The sequence below is a fragment of the Euprymna scolopes genome, chromosome 6, assembly GCF_053919585.1.
Source record: "Euprymna scolopes isolate OS-2025 chromosome 6, ASM5391958v1, whole genome shotgun sequence".
Lineage (NCBI taxonomy): Eukaryota > Metazoa > Mollusca > Cephalopoda > Sepiida > Sepiolidae > Euprymna > Euprymna scolopes.
The window spans coordinates 74,701,828-74,728,577 of record NC_136487.1 but is presented as its reverse complement, the minus strand read 5'-3'; the positions used below and the strand labels follow the sequence as shown (position 1 = coordinate 74,728,577).

The following is a 26,750-nucleotide window of genomic DNA, read 5'->3' as shown; positions in this document are numbered from 1 at the left end:
GCATATACTTGTTCTGTCAGTCATTTGCAATTATATTTTTCGGTTGCCAACACTGAGGATTCAACCTTAAGGAAAATATCACTTTCACAATGAATTTTTTTCCAAGTACTCTAACCACTGCACCACGAGTCCTCGCCATGAGTCCAAATAATATAAATAACCAATCTTCATCTCAAAAATTCAGAAATGTCAAATTATTTCTTGCTTTAATTTTTTGGTGTTGTTTATGTATTATCGGCTGTTAATTATCTAGGACATTACCAATTTTTCCTTATTAATATCAAACTCAGTTAACTGAAATGTTCCCATTAATATTTTTTCTGGGTACTTATGCAGAATACGGACGATGCTATTTTCCAGATGGGATTTTCAAGTTAAATTCAAATTTTACAGTATTTTTTGCTTATTAAATTATTAGATAAAAGTACAAAATAGTTACAAAATGCCATCTCCTCCCCATGTTAAGAATTTTTTTTTTTTTCAATAATAACGTTATGAGGTTCATATTCTGCAAAAGTACCTTTTGTTCATTTGAGCTAGGAAATTGCAAATTGTATTAACTCGATGCTGGACTATTTATCAGTAGGGACATATTTTTAGTTAACACCGATATTAAAATATGACCTTGACATTACGCAAAAACAACGCACCGGTGCTGAATTTGTCGAACGCACGTTATCCTTGAAAGGCAAGATAAGTTGTAGAATAATTATCAAATTCTGATGCATTTGTGTGATTCTTTTTTTTTTTTTATTATTATACACGTTTGTTTTTCTTTTCATGATTCTGCTGTCATTTGGTTTCTGGCAATGAGAAGAGCTTCAGAAGCATCATCGTTATTTTTATATTTTTTCGTTGGCATGGAATTCAAATGTGATCGCAATTACTGAAAACAATGTATTAGTAAATAAATAAATGTCAATACCACAATGATACTTATCCAGTTTGGGTCGTAAACTGGATAAGTACCAAAACAATAATCACGGCCTTACGCCTCCTTCGTTCATTTATTAGCCAGGAGACCTGTTTGTCTGAGAATGATGATCCAACGCGCGCCACAGTTTTAACCCCCGCTGTATGATGTAATTCAATTTAATATTATCATCCTAACTTTTTTTTTTACCACTTAAAACAAGAAGCTTCAAATAAACTGCTAGGGTTTGTATTACTGTACACATAGATTCGAAAAAGTTGTCAAAAAAACAAATATATAACAAATAAATGTTATCAAAGGCAAGATAAGTTACTTTTCTACCTAACTGGATATATTTTTTGTGTTTTTATTCAATGTAACATGCTTGTTCAGCTCGAAAAACATGCAGTGTTTACCGATATATTGGAAAATTCAAAATGGCGGCCGACTCTCTCTCGGAGAGGGTAAGTTTGGGAAAAGGTATTATAAATAATAAACTAGACAAAATACTGTTAGAAATTCGCTCGATATATGTTACCGTGACATAAGTTGACATATATTCGGTTGTTTTTTAATAGTATTTCGTCTAGTTTATTATTTATAACATCTTTTCCCAAACTTACCGTGTTAAAGAGACAGTCGGCCGCCATTTTGAATTTTCCAATATATCGGTAAACACTGCATGTTTTTCGAGCTGAATAAACATGTTACGTTGAATAAAAACACAAAAAATATATCCAGTTAGGTAGAAAAGTAACTTATCTTGCCTTTGATAACATTTATTTGTTATATATTTGTTTTTTGACAACTTTTTCGAATCTATGTGTACAGTAATACAAACCCCGAATGGGATATTCGAACCTCCGAACCCGTCGCAAATTTACCGTTTGCATGGTATTAACCCCTGAACCCTCGCACTATTTTGTGCCGACTCACCGCCATCGTTTATGCTATTCTTACATGATGCGTTCGCGCATGGTAAGGTGACTTGTCACATCGCGGAAGAATTTTTTAGCAGACATTTGAAATAGCAAGTTTTCGGAAAAAAAAAATGTGGTTCATTTTTCTGTGTTACGTAGTTTTTGATGTTTTTTAATTGATCTAAAAATATAAGTTTTCACGAGCTGTTTACAAAAGGATTTTTATTTTTCGTTTTTTTTTTTTTTTTTTTGAGGGGAGGTATTCGATTATAGAACTAGTACAACAGGTGCTTCTGCAGTTTAATTTACCATTTTTCCGAAAGTAACCCCCCCCCACTAATTTCCCTTAAGTAGCGCGCCGACATACACCGAGCAGACCTGTTTAATTTTTCACAAAAATTCTATTTACACTGCTCCTGCTCCTCCACCGCCCCCCCCCCCAGTGTAAATAGAATTTTTGTGAAAAATTAAACAGGTCTGCTCGGTGTATGTCGGCGCGTTACTTACGGGAAAAACGGTAAATTAAACTGCAGAAGCACCTGTTAAATGTTGTACATTGAATAACCCCCCCCTCAAAAAAAAAAATCTAAAATCAAAAATACAAATGCTTTTGTAAATCGCTCGTAAAAACTTAATTTTTTAGATCAATTAAAAAAGCATCAAAAACTACGCAACATAGAAAAATGAACTACATATTTTTGTTTCTGAAAACTTGTTATTTCAAATGTCTGCTAAAAAATTCTTCCGCGATGTGACGAATCGCCTTACTACGCACGTCCATGCGCGAATGCATCATGTAAGAATAGCATAAACGATGGCGGTGATTTGGCACAAAATAGTGCGAGGGTTCAGGGGTTAATACCATGCAAACGGTAAATTTGCGACGGGTTTGAATATCAGATTCGTTGTCAGCGACCCCGAAAACCTATAAAAACCCCAATTTTATTGGTTGGTGTTCTGTTGTAGTCAAAGTAAACATTTACCAAAAAAAATTTTTTACAGCATCCCAAAATAATGAAAATGCGAGACAAAAATCGTGTTTACATTTTATCAACGCTTTAAAACAACGTTCCTATGTAGTGACGTTTTTTTGAAGCTGTAGACATATGTAGCAGAAATAAATGGAACTTTTTTCTTTTAACAAATCAATGCCTCTCCCCTGTGCTATTTGGCCACATACTGACCAATCAGGGGTACGGTGCATTGATCCTTCCTATCCCCTAAGGAATTCGGCCAGCATCTGGTTTGAGGAATAAGAACTCGTCCTTACTGAGAGAGATGCCAAAATGAACGGACCTCCTTTTTCTTTGCTCTCTCCACCTCGGTGTTATTTCTACTGGTATCGACGATTCCACTGGAATAACTACCGCGATAGCTGGAGTCCAGCTTTTGACCAGGAACATATCACATTCTCCTAATAAACCTTTGCTGTGTTACCTTTTATGAAGTTGTTGCGTTCGTCATTTCAGGAGCTTGTATGGAATTATTTATTTTCGTAGGTTGTGCCCTAAAAGCATTTAAAACCCTAAACATACCCATGTTGTAAAAATCTAGCAAAAATCAAATAATCGTCATATTTTCCTGAAATTTTTTATATTTATTCATTATTAAATACACTGGCGGAGTTGTACAACCATCATCCCCATGCGTAATTTCTAGGGTTTTTTTTATAGGTTTTTTTTAATTTTTTCACTGGATTATTATTGATTGGACACTAATTAACCAGATTATGAAAAAAAATATTTTTAAATAATCATTTTGACATTTCAAAGGGGTGCTCACTTTTTAGTTACAACGTTCTGGTAAATCGGTCACCCATTTTTTTTTTTTTTTCTTAATACGGAAGTGCCTTCCGGAGATATGAAATGGTCCCATGTTGACAAAGCTATGTATCGGGAGGTGTACGATATGAAAATTGACAACGGGATGGAAGATTATGAAACATTTCTCGAGCATGTTAGTGAAATTTCTAATACTTAAAATTTAAAAAGCAAAAAAACAAAAACATGCTACATCAAATATAAACACTAAAAACATATCCAGTTAGGTAGAAAAGTAACTTTTATTGCTTTTGATAACATTTATTTGTTATATATTTGTTTTTTGACAACATTTTTTAATCTATGTGTACAGTAATACAAACCCCCAAAACTAAATAAGTTAAAAAAAAACAAAAAAAAAACTCGAAACTTTATTTTCATAAAAAACAATAAAAAAAAGTCACGTTCATTCTATCTTTTTTTTTTCTCTGAGAAACAAAAATATTTCTGACTTACAAATATGGTAGGCTCATATCATTTTTACTTTCTATGATTTTGATATACCCACGTTTTTATTGGTTACAAAATGGGTGACTGATTTACCAGAATGCTGTAACTAAAAAGTGAGCACCCCTTTCAAATGTCGAAATAATGATTTTTTTTTCAATATTTTTTTCATAATCTGGTTAATTAATTTCCAATCAATATTAAAATTTCAAAAAGCATATCAGTATAGAAATTACACATGGGGGTGATGGTTGTACAACTCCGCCAATAAACTTAGATAATAAAACTAGATTTCGTTAAATATATTAGAGGATATATATTTTTTAGATGTTCGCCCCCCCCCCCCGCCCGCCGGCCATATTTCATGTTACGAAAACTAAACAAAATAAATGTAGGTCGATAAAAATGTCAACATTTTTTTAAAGCTGAAAAGATCAAATAATTACAAAATAGTTATATATATATATAATTCCGTTATTTATTTCACTTACCTTAAAGTTGTAAATAAAATTGGACAGAAAATCAATATCATTATGTAAAAAAAAAAACAACCACTTTTTCTTGATAATGTTTTTTTCTCGGTAATATAATTATTTGAATTATTAAAACAAAAGACATAATTCTAAAAAATAATTATTTTTAAAAAGCTTTAAATAATATTAATTTCAAATATCACGCAATATGAAATTAAAACAGATTTTTTTATGACAGGTTCCAATATTAAAAAAATTACAAATACAAAATTGGCCTAAAAAAATTCGTTTTGATTTAATCATTTAAAGTGATAGAAGGTGATCTTTATTTTCTGGCGCTTTTTCCAAAAAAGTATGCAGGCCTGTAAGCAACATTATCTTTAAATGCATGTGTCGACAGAAGACGTTAAAATTAATTTTATTTTATTAACTCCCGTGTATGTAGTTCGTAAAAAAATGTATTTGTTTTACAATGTAAATATGAAAATCCAATAGCAAAAAGATCTTTACTTCCATTAAGACTTATAGAGCCAATGCCCATCTATAGAAATTGACTCAGAAAATAGTAAACGCACAAAATGATGACGTTGCTGTTATTGTGTAAAATGCTGACGTTTTACACACAGCTTTGGTGGTGCCTAATGATCAACAAATGTTACACACTTCCATATTTTTATGGTCATCAAAATCAGTCAAATCGCTCATTTTTCAATCAAATCGATTGATTGCCTGCTTTAGTCAGAAACTCACCACAGTGGATTGGGAGGAAGCTTCATATGTTTTCCCGGCAGTGACTTAGTCTACAATAGATTGTAGTTTACATTGCATTGTAGAGAATTTACTGTTGATTTTATAAAATCATATATTATAGGATGCATGTTGCAAATCTGCTGATGTCGGAAGGTCACCAATCTATAGAATACTTTTTCAGGACCCTTAATGATAAATTAGACAGGGTCGTCAGTTTATAGGAAGGGTTACCAATTTACATTCTTAAATAAAGAAATAAAAATAAATTCAGGAAAACAAGGCACTTGATAAAAAACATGGAATGGCTGAGTTTATATAAAATAAGTAACGGCAGACCTGAACGAGCTTCCTCTCCCCTCCACCATGAAAATTATTATCATCGATAACAGACTTAACTTTCATATTAGCAGGAAAAATTTTTTTTTTAAAGTTTATTTAATGGCTTTTAACGTATGTAGATCACTTTTAAATTATAGCGTTCTATTAAATTTTTCTTTTACACTACAAAAATAGCTTAATGAGGAGAGTTTTATATTTTTTAATTAATTGGAATGCTTATTGAGATGAGTATTATTTATTCATTTATTTATTGCAGACTATTCCAATTGATTATATATATATATATATATATATGTATATATATATATATATATATATATATATATATATATAATTATTTTCTGTTATAATAATTAAATACCTACGGACACTAGTGTTTCATCCTTTCGGGAATCTTCAGTGCAGGGTGTCACGATTACTACCAGTCGAACGATTCGAACCCCGTATCACGAGACATCTCTGGCTCGATTAGCGGAGACCTAATCTATTCGGCTACCATTAACCGCTTGAAATAACGTTGAATTTTAAACATCTTAATTTTAAGTGTTCATTTACGTCAGTCAGACAGTGATCTAATCGTTATACGATGATCTACGCATAAGAGCTAAATTGACCGACTTTTAATTCAACTGAAAGTGCTCAACAATAAGAAACGAATTTCTTAAAGGGGCTGTCATAATTATTTTCTGTTATAATAATTAATATATATATATATATATATGGATTTATAAGACCAAAGAATCCAACCTTGATTGCCCTTAGGGGCCCATGGCTCAGTGGATAAAGACGTTAAATCTCTACGGTTCCAGGTGAGAATTGTCTGAAGATAGCAGTTTCAATCCTACTCAAGGCTGGCCAGAGGCTTAGTTGCCAAAAATGTGGTGACATGACAAACAACTATGGAAGGCAGCAATTGCTGAGGATGCAGTTTGGAGATTTGGAGTTCCTATCCCGTCACTGTTATCACCTGATGAAGGCCAGAGGAATAGTTGGCTGAAACGTTGTGAAATAACAACTAAAAAGATGAGGATAATAGTCTGCAATAAATAAATGAGTAGAGTGGGGTATCAGTTTTATAGAACGGTACAATTTAAAAGTCATTAAATAAACTTAAAAAAAAAAAAATTTCCTGCTAATATGAAAGCTCAGTCTGTTATCAATGATAATCCACAGAAAAAAAGCAAGAAAACATGAAAAGGAATTAATTTTATGGCAGGGAGTAAAGCTCATTCAGGTCCGCCTAAAGAACATTTATTTACATGAAAGAAATATTAAAATAAAGTGTTCCAAAATAAGTGTTTTCTTGTGTTTGAACGTTTTAAATGAATGATTATTGGTGTGTGGATTTTGTGTGTATGGCACAAAGCTTGAAAGTATTGGTTTTTATGATAGGTGTGCCGCAGGAGGGCTTGGAGTCAATATGGCTATCTTCTGGTGGGACCAGTCTGTAATTCATATAAGTGAATATGTGTGTGTGTTCGTATTGTAAGACCAGTGGTTTGGGATATGAATGCTTAAAAGCAGGTTTGGGTTCTCGCTAGATGTGGTGAATTTCCACAATGAGTATTGTAGTTCATCTGCGGTCCACGTAAAACTATGACGGATGTTTTAACGTCTCATAAAGACAAACTCTCCTTGAACACGTGCTGCACTTGAGAATTTGGAGAGAGAACTGTTTTGATTTTGGCGGGTAAATACTTTTATAGTGCCTGCTAGCTGCTTTGGGACTGTTCACCATACTCAAGCGCGAGGGAGCATAACATAGTTCCTTTTCACTTATGTATGCGTGTGGTTGTATCACAATGTCATCTTCCTACACATTTTTAATAACGTGTAGGTGTTTCAAAGCAGCGATCGCTGTGAAATATTCCTGCCTGTCATTTACTCCAGCCAGACTCAGCAGGTCGCCACACATATATAACGGCTTGAATTAAAGTTGAAAATTGAAAAGTCAAGTATCATAGTTCAATTGTGCTTTAAACAGAAACATTCATTTCAATTGCGCCCCTGTCATATCAAAGAACCTACTGATTTTATATGCCGGGCCTTTCTGCTTGTATGGTCATGAAACTTCTCAAATGCAGTTGTGATGTCAGGCAGTATAAGGTGTTAACTTTTAGTCAAATTGCCTGTTCCTTCTTTCATCGGATTTTATTGATTATTGATACTTATCAAAGACATTCTGATCCAAAACCTATCTAAAATACTGCCAAGATACATGAAGTACATGTGTGTGAAATTTTTTGTGTTTTACCCCCCCCCCCCCCCGCTTAATTAAAACGTTGTTTTCTTTTCTTACTTCGCTTATAACAATGCTTACATCGTCATCGTCGTAATGCTCGACGACTTTCAAACATCTTTCACTTCTGGCTGGCCGATTTTATTTTCAAACTTTGCCTCAGGGGTTCGGCTTCGATCCTACCCCCCCCCCCCGGCTTCTTTTTTATTAAACACCACACACCCCTACAAACACCCGGGCAACGCCGGGTACCCCTCGCTAGTTAAGTATAATTCTAAATAAGCAGCCACCTTTTTTTCTGCAAAAAAAAAAAAAAAATTGGCATGCATATGGAGCAGTACCCACCGCTGTCATTTTTTTTATTTTTGTCTTTTTCATTTATTAAATGGTCACTAATCTACGAGATTATCAAAAAAAAAAAATTCAATATTTAACATTTTTTAAGGTATCCTCCGTTTCTAATACAACATTTCAGTAAATCGATCCCCCCATTTTGGAAGTATCGATTTCTTTCCACCAAATTTTGCGCATTTAACATTTTTAAACCTTTTTGAAGACCAAACTGCTTTAAAAAAAAGGCTAAATTCATTATTAATAACCCTTATCCTCAAGTGGCCTTAGGACCTTAACAAGTGGTGACTCCCAAGTTAAAAAAAAAAAAAAAAAAAGCTCTCAATCTTATCTTGCTTGTCACCCAGTGGATGACATCACAAAAAATGTTGTGCACAATGGATGATGTCATAACAAAAAGAATAATTGATGACCATTTAAATGCTTGTCCTCGTTTTTATGTACAAAAAGAAACATAATAATGTGCCCAAGTATCTATGAACGGTATTAAGATCTGTACAGGAATTTCACTGGAAATAGAAGTTAAATCAATCCACGTTTTTCTAAAACTAAAAGTAGGAAATATGTTCTTTTTTGTAAGAAGTTCATTGAAATTTCAAAGGCTATGAATATTGAAATGATTTCTTTGTACAATTTAAAAAAATATGATAGAAACTATTGGATTTACAGTACATCTATATTGTATGTAAATAATTATTGATAATTAATTCCTTGTCTGAGCAGTAAATATTCCTTGCCAAATGTTTTTTTTTTGTCTATTTTTTTTTTTAATTTTATTCTAGCTAGGGGTGGAGCATCCTATCAGATGCCAAACATCCACCCACTGTCTTATACATTCCAACTGAGAGATTGTTTTAAGATTCTAACCCTTCTTTTAAGTACAATTGTTTGTATGTATCTCTTGCATTTGGTTCACTCAAGTATATTTGCCAGATAGTTTTTGAAATTCTTTTCCATTATTCCAGTTGCTTCTATGATACTGGAATGATGGAGATCTTCTGAAGATACCAGTTTCTTTTCATGTTGTACCTTTTTTTTTTTTTTTACATAGGCATCACTACTTATCAAGGCCCAGAGACCACTCGAGGATAAGAGTTAAGAGTGTACAGTAGGACAATATAATAATGGTTAGTAATGGAAATTCGGTAAATTTGTTAACTTAAGTGGAACGGCTCATCAAAAACTTGTTTACGTTGGATTTGAAAACAATCAGATTGTAATCAGCTGGAAAGCAGGAAAACGGAAGACAATTCCACAGGTTTGCACTTCTAACAAAGAAGCCTTGTTCATGGAATCTATATTTAGGTTTAGGCACAGATAAAGATTGGGGGGGAATTATTGATAGTATTTTCAGCTAGACGAGTGTTTCTTGTGAAAGTTTGGTGAGGAGGGATCATAGATTGAAGCTCAGTCGAGCACTTGCCATGAAAATAATGATAAAGCAGAGACAAACTCGCAACATCTCTTCTGTGAGATAGAGGTTGCAGGGGAGAGAAACAGACATCTCTTATGAGACTACAAAGTCTATTTTGAACTCTATCAAGGCAGGCCAAGTCCTTTCTAGCAGCTCCTGCCCAGATGTGGCAACAGTACTCCATCCTTGGACGTACCTGGCTTTTATATAGATAGAGAATTGCATCAGCAGTGAGATATCTACTGGATCGATAGAAGGATTTCACCATTTTTCCAGCGGCGTTGGCAACAAATTTGATGTACATGTTCAATTTCAGATCAGGAGTAAAGGTCAAGCCCAGGAGCTTGTCAAAACATGAGGCCTCCCCAAGACAAGAGCCATTCATTTCAATTGATGCCAGTTGAGGATCAGAGTGTTGATAATGTAAAGATAAAAGCTTGGTTTTAGATACATTAAAAGTAGCAAAACTACTTCTTTCCCCATTATACCACATGCTCAAGATCAGAAGAGAGAGAATCGGAGAGAACTTGGGCGTTTACAGTCTTAGATATGCTGCCATAGATGGTAGTGTCGTCAGCATAAATGTCTACGAATTATGTAAGGATGTGATTTGGAAGATCATTAATGTAGATCAGGAAAAGAGTTGGGCCCAGAATGGACCCCTGAGGGATTCCAGCATTAATATTGTGAGCTTCTGATTTCTGCCCATCAACTACTACTCTTATGAACCTATCAGAGAGAAATGATTTAATAATTGAGAAGACATTTCCAGCTATACCATAGCTGGAGATCTTGTGAAGTAAACCTTTATGCCATACCCTATCAAAGGCCTTCGATATGTCAAGAGCAATTGCCCTAAAAAGGTTGCCTCCGTCGAGAGATTCGCTAATCCTATGCGATATAACTGTAAGCACATCTGTTGTAGATCTAGCAGAACAGAAACCATATTGCGTGTCACTAAGAAGGTTATTTTTGCTGAGATGGTTGATTACTTCTCTATTTAACACAGATTCCAGCAACTTACTCATGACGCACAGGAGACTTATTGGCCTGTACTGAGAGGGAGATGAGCGATCACCTGAATTCTTAAATACAGGGCATACTGATGAGCTTTTCCAGGGTGATGGAAAGCAATTCTCCTTAAGTCAACGTTTAAACAGTTTTGTAAGTATGGGCGCTAGTTCTGGTTGAAGTTTTTTGAGGCCTCAGTATTTCGTTATCTTTTTCCTTCTCAGCTCTCTTTAACCCAGCATCATTGGGGGATACTAACTTCTACTAAGGTTACTTCTTTCTTCATCTCATCCCATATTACTATGCTAAGTTTTAATAGCTCCATTTTAATAAATCCATTTTCTAGGTATGTATATATATTTGTATGTGAGTGTTTTTTGGGATTCTTTTTTGTGATTACTTGTGGGCGATTGTGGATTGTTAAGACGGTTGTTGTTTTTTTTTAAATAACTAATTTTTCTGGATTTTTTTTAGATGTGGATTGATAATTTTTATTATTTGGATTATTCTCATTTCTTTTAACACATTTTGAATAGTCTTTCAACACAAACATCTTACATATTATTTGGATTATTCAAAATACTGTTCTCATCTTTAGTGATTTTTTTCCACAACATTTCGGTCAAGGTAACCTTCAACCTTCTTCAGGTGTATCTGGTGTTGAACTCTGGAAATCTTTCTGTCAAACTTGGGAATCTGCATGGAATTTTAAATAGAACTATTTATTTAATCCACCAGGGTAGCATGTTCTTATTCTGTCAGCCATGACCAGGTAAAAGTCTTAAGTAATTAGCAATTGTATTCTTAGTATCGTCTGCACTGGAATATCTAAAGTTTTATGTTTTTTACCATTTTTTTGCCCCCAGCCTGTTCATAAAACTAAATTAAAATAAATAAAGCCCACATTACACATTCCTACACCTAGCAGCTGAGTTCCAAAATTCATAGTTTAAGAGTAAATCTCATTCCCATAAATATATAAAGATATACATATACCTAACTTCATATAAGTAGAGGATATTATTTTAAAAGGTGATAGATAAGATAATCAGAAGGAGGAGGAGGTAAATGAGGTGCTACAAGATCAGGCTGTCTGAAGATATTGGCTTCCCAAAATGCACCAAACATTGATGTTATTGCTTATTTTTCTTTCCCTTTGAAAATCTCAATTATGTTCTACAATGCAAAAAAACAAAAAATCAATTTTCTTTTTTTTTTTTTTACATGGGGGTCACCACTTATCAAGGCCCGAAGGCCACTCAGTGATAAGGGTTATTGCGTGTACAGTAATCAATGAGATAGTATTGTAGTAATCATTAGTATTGGAGGTTTTGATAGAGTGTCTTACTTAAGGGGGCGGTTTATCAGGAGTTTGTTTATGTTGGACTTGAAGATGTCCAAGTTGTAGTAAGGTGGGAAACAGGCAAGCGGCAGAGAGTTCCACTGGCGTGCAGTTCTAAGAAAGAAGCTTTGCTCATGGAATCTACGTTTGGATTTAGGCCCAGATAAAGAGTGGGAAAAATTATTGACAGTAGTTTCTTCTTCTACAAAACAACTAAACCAAACTCCATGAATAAATATTTGAAAATATAAGGGACTTGAAGCATAAAATCTTTTACCAAAATGACCAGATTCAGCATTAAATGACCTAAAATGGGTTGATATGCCGTAAAAAAAAAAACTAAACACGGTGAAAAAATATTTGAAGATATGAAGAATTCAAAGCATAAAAAGTTTTTACCAAAATGACCGGATTTTAATTAAGCCAAAAAGGGCTGATATTAGTGATAGGACTATTCCAATATTTTTCCCGATTCCGATACAATTACCAATTCTGTACTAAATTTCCAATTCCGATACAATTACTGATTCCGATTCTTTATAAATCTTTGAATATTTAACTATAAAAAGTGATATTTTGTCCCAATTACTGTAAAAACACGCCTTAAATGTGCTTATATTTTCTCAAACATAAAAAAACATACTTGTGAGGTAGGTAGTGATCTAGAGATTTTAGTTTTACTGGAAGTTAAAATCAATAAATATTTATTATTTTATTATTAATACAAGCAGTGGAAGATGTTTCTTAAACCAAAATCAAATAAAAAAGATAATTTAGAAATCGGTTTTGAAAAATAGGCTCAAATTTTTCCGATTCCTATACAGATTCCGATATCCCAAAAAGTTCCAATTTTTCCTATACTCGATTCCGATTAATCATCCCAAAACTAGTTGATATGCTGTAAAACAACCAAACTAAACTCAAGTTGTCTGATCACTACTACTACTATTACTACTACTACTACTAAATATTTTGTTATGATTATTATTTTTCAGATAAAAAGAGAAAAGAAAAAAAAAACCCCGTCTAACCAGGATTACAAAATCTCCATTCCAGATGCCCGGAACAGGAAGTTACATATTTGCTCGTTTTGCCTTCTACCCTTCGCTGTTTTACAACTATTGTATGTGTCGCATATCAGACCGTAAGTGGTACAATCGAATTGATGAAACCATCATACTTGGCGCCCTTCCATTAAGAGGCATTGCCAAAGAGGTAAGTGGAATGTTAACCGTTTCTAACAATGATTTTAGTTTTTGTTTTTGTTCAGATAATAATCCTTGGTAACTACAGTAAACATGATTATAATTTCATACAGATTAGATAGAAATGTTGATGTTTTTACTGAAAACAAAGAAGTATTTTTTTTTAATTTAAGATTTTCAAATGTTTTGTCATCTTTCGAAATAGAATTTGTAGAGTATTACCATTTTTAATCTTTGTATAAAATGGAGCTAAATTTTTGTACTGTAAAATCTGCATCCGTATGCATTCACTAATCAGGCCACGCCCATTCACCTGTTGTCCCTGGTGCTACTGTTATATATTTGTATAATGTATTTATAATTCACTTAACATGTTTTTGTGCTTATATATACACACTTGTTGAAACATGCTGTGGCTCAAATAACAAGACGCCAGTTAACGAAAACAAACACATTTATTTACACTATAGTATTGTGGTTTCAGCAGCAAAGAGATGGAGTGAGCATGGTGTGTGAGTGTGTTGTAAGATGAGCGATGGCAAGGAAGAAAATGTGCCCCTGCATCTGTCTCTTCCCTATCTGTCTCTTCTTTGTTGTGCGTCCTGTTATATTGACCAAATTCCCATTGTCTCTTTGTTTGAGCATTGACATAAGAGGTCAAAATGTGGGTTAGTTTCTTGTTTACATGTGAAATTGAATGGGCAAAGTTTCACTAGACTTATGTAATGTTCAGTAATCGGAGCATGGTACCCAGCACTGCCCAGATCTGCATATGTGTGCGTGAACAACATCTGATGTTATTGTTTTTTTCCTTTGCCTTTATAAAACTCAATCATATCCTGCTAGTCAAAAACAAAAATTACAATTTTCCTCTACAAAACAACCAAGCCAAACACCATGAAAAAATATTTGAAGATATATAGAACCTGAAGCATAAAAACTTTTATAAAAATGACCAAATTAGAAATTAAACAACCTGAAAACAAAGCAAATAAACCAAACACCATGAATAAATATCTGAATATATAAGGAACTTGAAGCATAATTTTTTTTACTAAAATGACCAGATTAGATATTAAATAACTCGAAAAAGGTTGATATGCCGTAAAACAAAATGACCAAACTAAACCAGACATTATGATTAAATATTTGAAGATATAAACAACTTGGAGCATAAAAACATTTTACCAAATTACTGTATTCAGCATTAAGTAACACAAAAAGGATTGATACGACATAAAACAGCCAAACCAAACCAAACACCATGAAATAACACACAAAAACTTTTGCGTGCTTTTCAATATGCATCCAAGGTGGCTGCCAAAGCATATAAAATACTCTAAAACTAATTATTATGTTTGAGTTTATACAACAGTTTTTAATAGTATTAAATATCATTAAATAACCCAAAAAGGATTGATATTCCTTAAAATAAAACAATTGAACAACCAACCCACCTGTTGTTATAGCCCAAAGTCGATGTTCGACTCCAATCTCAATGTCAACTGTGCAGTCATGGTCAATTCTGCAACAAACAAAACAACAACTGCAATTCAAAATAAGCAATAAAGTTTAATTTTGGGTTTAAACATTTGAAATTTTACATAAAGGGTATTCAGACATGCAGCAAGCTTTTTAATCAGTTTTTGGGCAAAAATTTGACTGCCAAGAGGTCAAAGTTAACCTTTGCAGACTCTACCAAACTCCTCTGCCAATTTTGGGTTCAAACACTTGAAATTTTAGATGTAGGTTACCTGGACATGAGTCAAACTTTTTGATATATACATATGCACATATAGTTATGAACATTACATAAGGTGCAAGCAAAGCTGGGCTAAACTGCTAGTAAAGTTTATTATTGAAAGTTGCAATTACACTTCCATTCTCATACTGAAAAAAAACAAACAAATAAAAACGTTTAGCTCAAATGAATCAAAACACAAGCTCATCTGAACACAGTCCCTCAACCCAAGGCCCAAAGGTTTACCCATCTGTGAAACACAGAAAACCAACTGATCTCCTTTGCCCCCATTGCTGGAATATACTAGAAAAATCAGTTTAGATTATCAATTGTCAGTCTATGGATATAAAAATACTGACTAGGAAGTCTACCATCTGATATGAATCATTATTTTGGAAAACCTACAGTGAATCATAATTTCAACATAGAACCTTGTATCTGAAGTAAGGTTGCCAAAACATAGGACAACCTGTATGAGTGGGGCTATGTACAGGGTACTCGGTGTCCCTGCAGTGTCAATGTGCAGACTATCGCACACATCTTCATAGACTGTCCTTTAAGTGAGGCATGCTCAGATGCGGACACTGCCTAATGATGGATCTCAAGATGGAGCTATAATGATGATGATGAATTGAAGGAACATTTCTTTTTCAAGAAAGTTTAATACTTTGATTTCTCAACATGACCCCCACCTCCCATTTAAAGAAGCAATAACTTTTCAAAGAGAAGAAATTAAATTCTGTGTGGTCAAACTCCAGACCAGACATATTTTCCATTTCTTGAATAGATTATCTTTCCTTAGTTAAATATTTCTCTATGCTGCCCTTTGACAACTGTTGACTCCAATGTTTGCCTTCATCTCACCAAATCGTTTTCCTATTGATGATCAGAGAGGGTACAAGCATTGGTTTACAAGTGTAAAAAAAACAAAAACAATGCAGACTCAAAAGAAAAAACACAAACTCTGATACATTTTGGATAAGTCAGTTGTGTTCTGGGTGTGCGTGACAACATTGCGGAAAATGTCCTTTAAATACTATCATCCACATCTTCACTAAGTTCCAATGTATCAGCTGGGGTCCAACTGAGATAATCTATCTTTTAAGGCATCATTGTCATTTGGTTGAAGTCAGTTAATCTCATTGTCTGCTAAGCTTTCAATCCTCAGGTCTACCCAGGTCAACTCTATGCTGAACACTGACCGCTGAATATATTTAATTTTGACTAGAAATCCTAAATATCCACTTTTTGTTTCAGTCACTCCCAGCTGATCAGAAGAAATTACTACTTTTACCTGTTCATCTGGAAGCCATCAAACAACCTTTCAGGTGTCACATTAGATTTTGGCAGCCTCCCCATTACCTGTCCACTCATCATCACTTCCATTCACTGTCACTTCCCAAGCCAACAGACTTGGATGTGTGTGTGTGGGGTTGTGAGGTGCAGTTCATAATATCACAATATTAAATATTCATCCAGTGATACAAATTAATTTCCATGTGAAGATCTTCATCCTTTTGTGTTTAAGCCCACATACATGTCCACAGAAGGAGAGAAAGAATTAGAAGGATGGATGAAGTCTTTTTTTTCTTCTTATATTCTTAATTAAGATAACATTTTATCAATTGCCAATAAGATGTTCCTTTTTTTGTTAAATGTTATTTACAGTCAAGAAGACAAAATATTAATTTGATAAAAAGTGTTTTTAAAGATCCCTAAAAGTTAAATGGCCCTGAACAAAATGTCCAGCCCAAAATACAAAAAAGTATAACACAGATTTTTTTCCTATTGGCACTTTTCAAAATTTGAATTATCTCCCCTTTTCTACTTCACTTATAAATTCAGTTTTAATTTCTACATTTCAGACGACAATATGGTGGCAATATGAAAAATAAATAAATAAAAAAAATATCAGAAAAAGTGTGTGCAATGTTAATGTGACATAACTGTAAAATCAGTTTATAGTCTATGAAACCATTAAATCTCAATTCTGCTCCATAATTTTAAATTAATATATGATTTTAATATTTTGATGTGTGTATTTTTAAATATGATTATTAAATTTATACTGTTTATGAATCAATGTCAATTTATAATTTGTGTCAGTAAATTTTCTTTCTCTCAGTTACTTTCTCAATTTGTATTACTTCACCATTTCTAAATTTGAATTCCCTCCCGTTTTCTACAGTGTAATTTCAGCTTTGAATCTTAACAATCTCTATGTTTCTATTTACTTGCCTCTCCACGAGGGTAGAGTTCAACACAAGGCCAGTTTTTAATATAGGGAATACTCCAGCTCCCCCAAAATGGACATTCTGAATTGGTATAAAAATAAAAATAAAAACCAGAATAATAATAATAATGAAAAGAAACAAAACAGAACATAACTACATAAGACCAAGAGAACTGTAACTGCAAAATGTTAATTGCATTTCCTTTCCCACAAAACATGGTGGCATCAGCTTCAACTGGCGCCACACCAAATAGTTATGTATGGTCAAGGAGGATGGAAAGACTGAGGAGGGAAAGCACTAACCAGACCTTTATGCAAGAGTGCATAGAACACTGAGGCCTTAGGGCAGCTTTTTGCCACCCAAACTCCAGGGAATACGAATGGCTGTGGACACAAAAGAATTATGTGCAGGTAATGCTGAAAGATTCAATATTTTTTATGGAGCAATTCCAGTTTTTGATTGGTTGCTAGCAGAATGTGGCTCCTTTTGGTTGGTCAGTTTTTATCGCCAGTGTCTATAAGTAGAACCTTTCAATCTTTTTTTAATCATAAATTTCCATTATTTCAAAAATATTGCAACATAAATAATAAAATGTAAGACGTCAGACAGGAATGGTTTCAGAGTTGTGAAGTTCACAGAAGATGACATGCTGCTGAACCATGTGTTATGACTTGGGTGGCCAAACCAAAAAGAGAGATATCTGGTTATATATTCTCCACATTGGATTGAATTATATAATTTTTGATTTCCAGAAATAAGAGTGCATTACCTCATTGATTAGTCATGTTTTAGGGAAGGCAAGTTAAATAGTACTCTTTTAACTCTAAAATTTGTCTTCTCTTTATTTTTTCTATTTCATTACTAACATTTGAACAATGTGAACTTCTTCATCTGGTTTTGGTATTTAGGGTACTGTGAGTATCCTGGATTTCAAAGTCAGCAACACCAGATCAAAACTCATCAACTTCAATAGCCTTGCCATCTAAATATACTTTCTCCATACTGATTTCTCATTCATTTCACTTGTCTTACACATCTTGTACACAAACTGGTTATCATTTCTCACACAGCATTTCTTGTGAATTCTGACATAATTAAAATTTCATGTTTTATTTCAAATTCTCTTAAAGAAATTGACACACATAGAAAGACTTAGTAATGGACCTATTATTTGAAAATTTCTAATTAGACATCAGTATTTTTTTTATATATGATTATTAACTGAAAAGCGCCACTGTTAAAAAGGATTTTGATTGTTCTTGTATTTTATTTTTTCAGATAGTGAATCAAGAAAATGTCCGTGGTGTAATTTCTGCCAACCTACCCCACGAGTTAAAGCATTTCACACCAACTGACGAGGTAATATAGAAAACTACATATAAAAAAACTTTAATTTTATAAGAAATAATTAAAAATTTCACATCTTAAAAATGTTAATTTGTAGATAATGTGCACAATTGTATCTCTTCTCCATTACAATGACGTCCAGTAAGTGATGTCATGAAATTCAATTGATCTGGGTCGCAGTTGGTTACTAGGTATCTGGCGGTCACTCAGGTGAAGGTTGTTGAAAGATCCTATCCAATGAATCACCACTTCCCCCACATTGTGAAAAGGTTAAAGGATCGAATCGGCCGGCACTGGTCACCAAAGTCTGTATCACTGAGGAGCAAAGGTCATTTCAAACCAAAAGAAGAAAGAATAATACTTCGATGACTGCCCATTTTGGAATAAGTAACAATAATTATTGGTTGAAAAATTATACCCTGATTCTTTGCGAGTCTCTGACTTAAGCTCTTAATATTCATGCCTGAATGGCACTAGGACTGGGTAATTTTCAAGTTTAGCAATTTCAACCCAAGTCTGAGGGTCAGTCTCTTAATGGCATGGAGTCAGTGGACGAGCAGAGCAGGTCCATCTCTTAATGGCTTGAATTTGGTAGACGAGCAAAGCTAAGTCACTGTCATGTACTGACATACTGAGAATCATAGGGGCATAACTCCACACACACCCCCTCCCAATAGGATTCAACTCATTATTCTCAATAATACATTATTGATAATGTTCTACAATCCTGAAGAATACATTATCAAACCATGAGTGGCCAATGGACCTCTAGGTCCATTCTTCTTTTCTTCATCTATTTTTTTTATTTTATCTCTCCCTGCTACCATAAATAGGTTTCTCCTCCCCTTTTTGGGCTATTCCCCTAAATCACAAATGCTTTTCTTTAATTTGAATTAAACACAATGCGTCTTTGTTATCAAAACTCAATCAAGGAAAATTCAATTATCAATCGTTGTGGATGTGTGTGGTTCCCCTTTCAACTCTGACAAGCAATTCACCACTTGACATATTTCAGGAAACTCGATCAGATATTGATAAAGATCCTAATATTCTGGATATGATAATAAAAAAAAAAAGATAGCCAAATATTTCCCTGCTGCCATGACAGCATCACCCTCATTGGAAGATGTTTAATATGCCTGGAAAAAGGGCCATTACTTTTTGTCAAAATGTCAGCCAATTTTTATTTCATAAATTCCCAGGGAGATGGATTTAATAAGGTCTTTCTCTTCATTATCAGATTCCATTTAGTTTTATTGCCCAAAATAATGGAAAGGTTTTCTTTGAGAAAAACAGATTATTGCTTTATCAATCTCGTTTTTTATGACACCTACAAGCATTTAACACAGTTAAAACTTCTTCCCTCTCTCTCCTTTTTTTTCTCTCTACCTTCTCATTTTATTTCCTTTTCCATTGTCTGCCGCCATTTGTCTCCATGACACATCAACCCTTATTAATACATTAATACAATTATTCGTCATTGCACATAGCTATCTTTAACAACTACTTAATATCCTCTGTCATAAAATATATGGTTTGCCAGTGTTTACACTCACTATTTCTATAGATATACTAGCAGGCCACTCGGCATTACCCAGTCAGAAAATATGCTTAAATATGATATTCATGCAGGTTTCATATTCATTATTATTATAAAACCAATTTTCTATTGATTATTATATTGCACCCAATATATAGTAGTGGACCTCTAACATGGTCTAGTCATAAAATATGCTTAAATATGATATTTTAATTTATGCAGGTTTTGTAATTATTATATAGAGCCAATACGATATTACTTGTTATATTGTACTCAATATATAGTAGTGATTTCAAAAATTTAAAAACAAAAAATATTACTTGACTGCCATCAGCTAGAATCCAAACCAAAACATATGGCTCTCCAGCCTTATTTGTTACTGTCTGACCTAAATTCATGCATATACAAAAAAATATTTTAAATAATTTTGTTAAACGGCAAAGTTAAAATTTCTTGCACTGACAACAAAATTAAAATTTAAAATTAATTCAGCTTCACATAATAGACACACCATCTTTTTATATACTAATTTGCATATTGATTTTTAAAAAGAACATATTTAGAATTCAACTTGATTAAAAAACAAAAATACAGAAAAATCTTTATGATATACATACTCATCACGGAACAAAGATGTCATATTCCAAAAATCACATAAATTCATCAATTAGTCTTTTTTTAACTAAGAAAATCAAAATTTATAATGTTTAGCAATTAAATTAGTTTCTTTTTTAGTTTAAATAAATTATTAGATTAAATTATTATTTTTTTTCATTTAACTAAATTATTAGATTAAATTAGTTTTTTTTTATTTTAAATAAATTATTAGATTAAATTAATTTCTTTTTTATTTTAAATAAATTATAAAATTAAATTAGTTTTTTATTTTAAATAAATTTTTAGATTTAATTATTTTTTATTTTAAATAAATTATTAGATGGAATTAATGTTTTTTATTTAAAATAAATTATTAGATTAAATTAGTTTTTTAAAATAAATTATTAGATTAAATTAGTTTTTATTTTTAATAAATTATTAGATTAAATTATTTTTTATTTTAAATAAATTATTAGATTAAATTATTTTTTTATTTTAAATAAATTATTAGATTAAATTAGTTTTTTTTCAAATAGATTATTAGATTAAATTAGTTTTTTATTTTTAATAAATTATTAGATTAAATTATTTTTTAAAAATTATTTTAAACAACAACTATTCTAAAACAATATGGGGATTTCCATCTTGCTCATTATAAAATTTCATTGAAGGTTACATCAGCCAACATGTTATAAAAATAACATCCAAGATGAGAACAGTATGTAAATAATCTAAATAATGCAAATTATCAATCCTTTAATTATTTTTCATTGAAATTTGTTTCATGTTCTTTTGTTGTTTTCTTTTTTGTATTAAGGAATGGAAATCTCTTGGAGTGGATCGACTGCACTTAAAAATCCTTGATTTTGTTGGCACCCCTTCAGAAATTCAGCTGGATGAAGCTTTGTCTTTCATAGAAGACCACAGAAAACAAGGAACCAGTGTGTATGTCCATTGTAAAGCAGGTCGAACCAGAAGTGCAACCCTAGTCACTTGTTATTTAATTAAAGTAAGTAATATTTTAATTCTTATGTGCGTTCCTTTGATCTTCCTGCTTAGTAATATTTATTGGATCTTTTATCAAGTGATGTATCATATACCCGAGTTAGTTTGCTGTGATTTTTACAGATCATGCTGAAATAATAACACCATTATTTAGAAACCCATTCTTAACATGGGAAGAGAGGAGCTTTTTGTTAACTATTCTGTACTTTCACCTAACAATTTAATAAACAAAAGATAATATCAAACTTGAATTTAGTTAAAAAATACTACCTAAAATATAGCACGGTCTGTAAACTGCATAAGTACCGTGATTTTGAAAATTATACTGTTTGAGAGTACTGGTACAATTTGGAACCATCCCTGTTGTCTCCATATTATTGTACAGCCAAAGGTTAAACTTTTTTTTGTTTTTAACACTAACTTAATCCTAACCTAGTCAGTTTTTGTTGGGTTCAAAAGCTGTACTAGTATAAAAATCATTGTTTCATTGATTACAAGTTAGCAGGAAAAAAAAATGTTTTTTTACTTTCCTCTGAAAAAATAATTATTTCTTTGATTTTTCTTTGTCATAAAAATAAACATACAGTGAGTGTTTTTCTTTCATTTTTTTTTAGTTAAAAAGCAATCTCATTTTAATTTTGATGCCAATTCATTTTAATTTGTTGTTTTTTGTTTTTTTTTCTCACCTGTTTACGTATTTCTGCAGTGGTAAAAATCGGTTTTATCTGATTCAAAAGATGTACCGGTACCTTTTTTATTATTGTTTTGTATTGTTTTTATAAAACAAATTTAGGTTTATAGGAGGCAGATTAATACAGGGATTTAATGGATAGACACAAACTGAACAACTTAATCTATGCAGTTTCATCATTATTGATTCTATACATGCGTGTACATATGTACGATTATACATACATATATATTTTATATTATTTTATTTTTGGAATCCTTTGAGATGAGGCTTCATAATTTGTATATTGATTTTTTTGTGGACCTGTTATCCTCATCTTCATAGTTGTTGTTTCAACACATTTTGGTAAACTCATCCACTAGCCTTCTTCTCCAGGTGGTTAACCATGACGGGATAGGAATGTTAAGTCTTGTAACTGTATCCCCAATAATTACTGCCTTCCATAGTTGTTGTCTCACCATGTTTTGGCCAACTAATCCTCTGGCCTGCTTTGGGTAGGATTGAAACCGCTATCATCAGACAATACTCACTTGGAACTGTAGAGATTCAACATGTCTATCCACTGCGCTATGGGCCCCAAAGTATTGTCTGAAGATATCAGTTCCAATCCTACCTAAAGCAGGCCAGAGAATTAGTTGGCCAAAAGATGGTGAGACAACACCTATAAAAAGCAGTAATTATTGGGGATACATTTACAAGACTTAACATTCCTATCCCGTCACGAAGAGAAATTGGTAATTTAATGCTGAAACTTGCAACCAAAACTCTTTAAATGATTCTGTTTTTTTTTTTTCTTATTTATTTTCCAGACATACAAATGGGATGATACAACTGCCTGGAATCACCTTGTTTCTAAACGTCCCCACGCGCGCCTTTTCCAGCCACAAAAAGATTTTATAAGAAATTTTTATCTGAATCGAATACGTGCTGAGGCAGGATGAAGAGGACTTGTTGTAATTATAAAATAATGCATTTAAAAATTGTTGACTTTCTCTCCTTCCCCCTTCCCCCTTACAAATAATAGTAATTTATAAAAATAGCTAATGTTTATCTGTCTGTTAATCTTGTTAGTAACTTTGTTTGTCTTTTACTAGTTTTCTTCATTTTATTTTTGCTATTTACAACATTTTTGTTGAGAAAAGAAAAAGATAAATGCCTATCTTTTATGGTTCACTTTCTCCAGTTTCCAGTGACTGTTGAGACTCTCAGTGAACTTTGTTCATTGTCTTCCTCTGCTCTTTTTTCCAGCGATTTTTTTTTCCTCTGATATTAAGCCTTTTTCCAAGCCATCCGCCCACATTAAATGATCAAAGAATTTTAACTGTCTGGCATGGACGGTATTGGGTAATGATCTGCTGTACTCTGCCTTACACATGGCTTCTTTGTTTGTCTTCCTTTCTGTCCATGAGATTTGAAGAATTCTCTTTAATACTCCCACTCGAAACATGACTATAGATCTCATCAGAAAGACCAAATGCAGAGTAGACTGGGCAGCCATGATCATCAATATCCGCAACAGCAGACGATACCGGAAGAAGATCTCCAGTTAGACCAGATTGCAGTCTGATATGACCATTCATTTTTTTCTTAAGTTGAAGTTCTCAGAAATCATAGGGCATCTCCCTGGGGGTTAACACTTGATCTCGTTATGAGACACATAGATATTCGAATGTTCCTTTAAAGTTCTTTACCTCTTAAACACTGGGTAAAGAAGTTGAGAACATAATTTTCCTCTCCCCAGTGGACCATTTAAATATGTTATAGTATATCTTACCTTTTGGTTTCTTGGTCTTAATGGATTCCAGGACAAGAATTTATCTAGTCTAGTGGAGTATCCAGCTTCATCTTGTTACTTGAGGTAAACATCACTTATAGAAGGTGCACCATTCTCCGTGGGTTATCCATACTGAGGAGATCTTATTTTGACTACATATACTATGTGATTTTTTTAATATTTAGTCAGAATTTACTTGTAGTGAAAATATCCTCATGCCAGGTTCATCTGAGAAACTCCTGTGCAGGGAGACCTTAGACACTCGAGGATAGTGTTTAGTAGGCATTCAAGTTCTCTCCTGTAGGCATTAAACATGAGTCAAGACATGCTGAAGATAATTATATCATCCTGCATTAGACTAAGTCATATGCTTCACACATAATTAACTCCTTTTTGATCTAACACTTGATCTCTATATGAGATACATAGATATTCAAATATTCTATTAAAGTTCTCCTTTACATCTCAAACACCGAGTTAGCAAAGACGGTGAGAACATAATTTTCCTCCCCCCCAATTCACCATTTAAATATTTTGGTGCTTGTCTATAAATTGGCCGAAAAAATATTATAATACAAAATAATAAATTAACATAATGACAAAAAAAGAAGTTATGTTAATTTATCATTTTGTATTTGTATTATAAAAAAAACTGTTTTCGACATCTTATTTTTCATGTTCGCTTAATAAAGTCTATTTTAAAAAGAAAAACTGTTTTAGACATTCTTTTTAGGAAAAGAAGTCATTATGTTAATTTATTATTTTGTATTCGTATTATAAAAAAAGTGTTTTCAACATTTAAGAAAAAAATGAAAAAAGTCGATTGTCTGCCTTTGTTGATCCCATATTTCCGCCAGGTGTCGTTAGTGTCGTTACGTCTCAAACAAGATGGCATAAACAAATCTTCGCTAAAACGTGTGATAGTATTTGATTTTCTTAAATAAAAAAAAATACATGATCGATTTACATGATTTTTGGAATATGACATCTTCATGCAGTGACAAGTACATACATTATAAAGAGTTTTTTCAGATTTTTCTTGTAAAAAATTTTTTTTCGGCCCATTTAGAGACAAGCACCAATATTTCATAGTATACCTTTCTTGTGGTTTCTTGGTTTTACTGGATTCCAGGACAAGAATTCATCTAGTCTGGTGGAGTATTCAGCTTTGTGTTGTTACTTGAAGTAACATCACTTGGAGAAGGTGCACCATTCTCCATGGGTTATCCATATAGAGAACATCCTACTTGAACCGTGAATATTATTTGATATTCTGAATATTTAGTCAGGATTTATTTGTAGTGAAAAGATACCTAACAAACTCCTGTACATTGTCTCGTAGGGATTCAAGTCTTCTTATTCCGATTAGACCAGATTGAGAACTGGCATGAGCATTCTCATGACAGTTTTCCAAGCCTCACTACTTCCATGCTGATTTATGACAAATTTGAAACGGGTGTTTTGTTTGTTTGTGACACCATCACTAGAAGATTGCCTTAAAGGACTAACAGACTCTTTCTATCCAGTTTTTAGGTTCTCATCAGAGTTTCCTTCTCCTAGATGGATTGCCTTCACCACAGCTGAGGAGCTTCATCTATCTTCTGTATGGTAACGTTCTGGAATATCAGAAAAGGGAGGCTAACAGGTGCTGGACCTTGCCCAAGGGTGACCTGAAACTGTGCAAGGCAGGGACATTTAGTTTCCTGTGGTATCATACATACCCATATAAATAAATGCATACAACATCTAGTATTCCCAAATTGTCACCCATATGGTACTGGTTAGGCTCAATGATGCTTAACTTTGGTAATCTTATGAGAACTAGTATATCAACGGGATTATGTCGTATATGTACATGTATTTTGTGATGGAAATTCGATGTCTGTCTGCAACCAAAAGTATGTCACATTTTTCAAACATATAAGGAAATAATTTTCAGTAAGACTTAAATTTTTGTATATTACAAAAATGTATTACAGAAAGTATTTACGTCCTATTGGTTTCTTTAGCAAAATTTTCTGTTCATTAAAACTGAATTTTTACATCATAGATTAAACTTTTGGTTTTAGAGCTTTGACAGATTATCCCTTTGAGACGAGTTAAAATCTCTGTCCTCAGTGGCCAATTCTCTGCTTTTAGAACCTGAAAGTTGAGTTCTTAAATGGTAGTTCTAGTTGAATTCTTAAATACTCATCTTTTAAAGTGTGAAAATAGTTTAAAAGATGAATCCTAATGACCAAGTTAAGACCATTGTGCACAACACTTAAACAACAAGCTTTAAATGCTACTTTGAACTTTTTTGTTTTAAAAGTTAACATGAAATGAAGAAAACTAGACTGAAGTGATTTTCTGAATAAAGCTTGTTGATATTTTTTCATTGTATTTTCTGATGTCTTTATTTTTAGCAAGATCAAATAAGGTATATTTAATCTTGCATTTTGTGGTTAAAACCGTCACTCCTCAATCCTGTACATACACACGCTGCAGTCCAAACTCACGACTCTAAAAATTGCACTTCTCTGAAAACAGGCTTTTTTTAGCCAAGCCACCACCATCTCATTTGCATATGAGTAACAAGATTTTACATTACTTTGCAA

The 26,750-nt window shown here is 32.8% G+C and overlaps 1 protein-coding gene and 1 long non-coding RNA gene across 6 annotated transcripts in view; one reads left to right on the top strand and one right to left on the bottom strand.

The window, feature by feature from the left end:
* Nucleotides 1-569: 569 nt before the first annotated feature.
* On the top strand, nucleotides 570-26,530 carry LOC145277703 (phosphatidylglycerophosphatase and protein-tyrosine phosphatase 1-like). Of its 5 annotated transcripts, none has more exons than XM_080129402.1 (6): nucleotides 8,694-8,806; nucleotides 10,676-10,830; nucleotides 13,076-13,234; nucleotides 18,478-18,558; nucleotides 21,501-21,692; nucleotides 23,189-26,530. In XM_080129402.1, exons 3-6 carry the CDS (start codon nucleotides 13,076-13,078, stop codon nucleotides 23,318-23,320), a joined length of 564 nt encoding a protein of 187 aa, XP_079985528.1. In that variant the 5' UTR covers nucleotides 8,694-8,806; nucleotides 10,676-10,830; the 3' UTR covers nucleotides 23,321-26,530. The 5 variants fall into 5 exon arrangements, with proteins under 5 accessions (XP_079985527.1, XP_079985525.1, XP_079985524.1 ...); XM_080129400.1 differs by having other exon boundaries at nucleotides 8,696-8,806; nucleotides 13,015-13,234; XM_080129401.1 differs by lacking the exons at nucleotides 8,694-8,806; nucleotides 10,676-10,830 and adding an exon at nucleotides 570-688.
* The window catches only part of LOC145277707 (uncharacterized), a 39,222-nt gene continuing 18,881 nt past the window's right edge, over nucleotides 6,410-26,750 (bottom strand). The window contains exons 2-3 of the long non-coding RNA XR_013868197.1: nucleotides 14,682-14,749; nucleotides 6,410-6,699 (exon numbers count right to left, since the gene is read on the bottom strand). This is a non-coding gene — a long non-coding RNA (uncharacterized LOC145277707). The remainder of the gene's footprint in view (nucleotides 6,700-14,681; nucleotides 14,750-26,750) is intronic.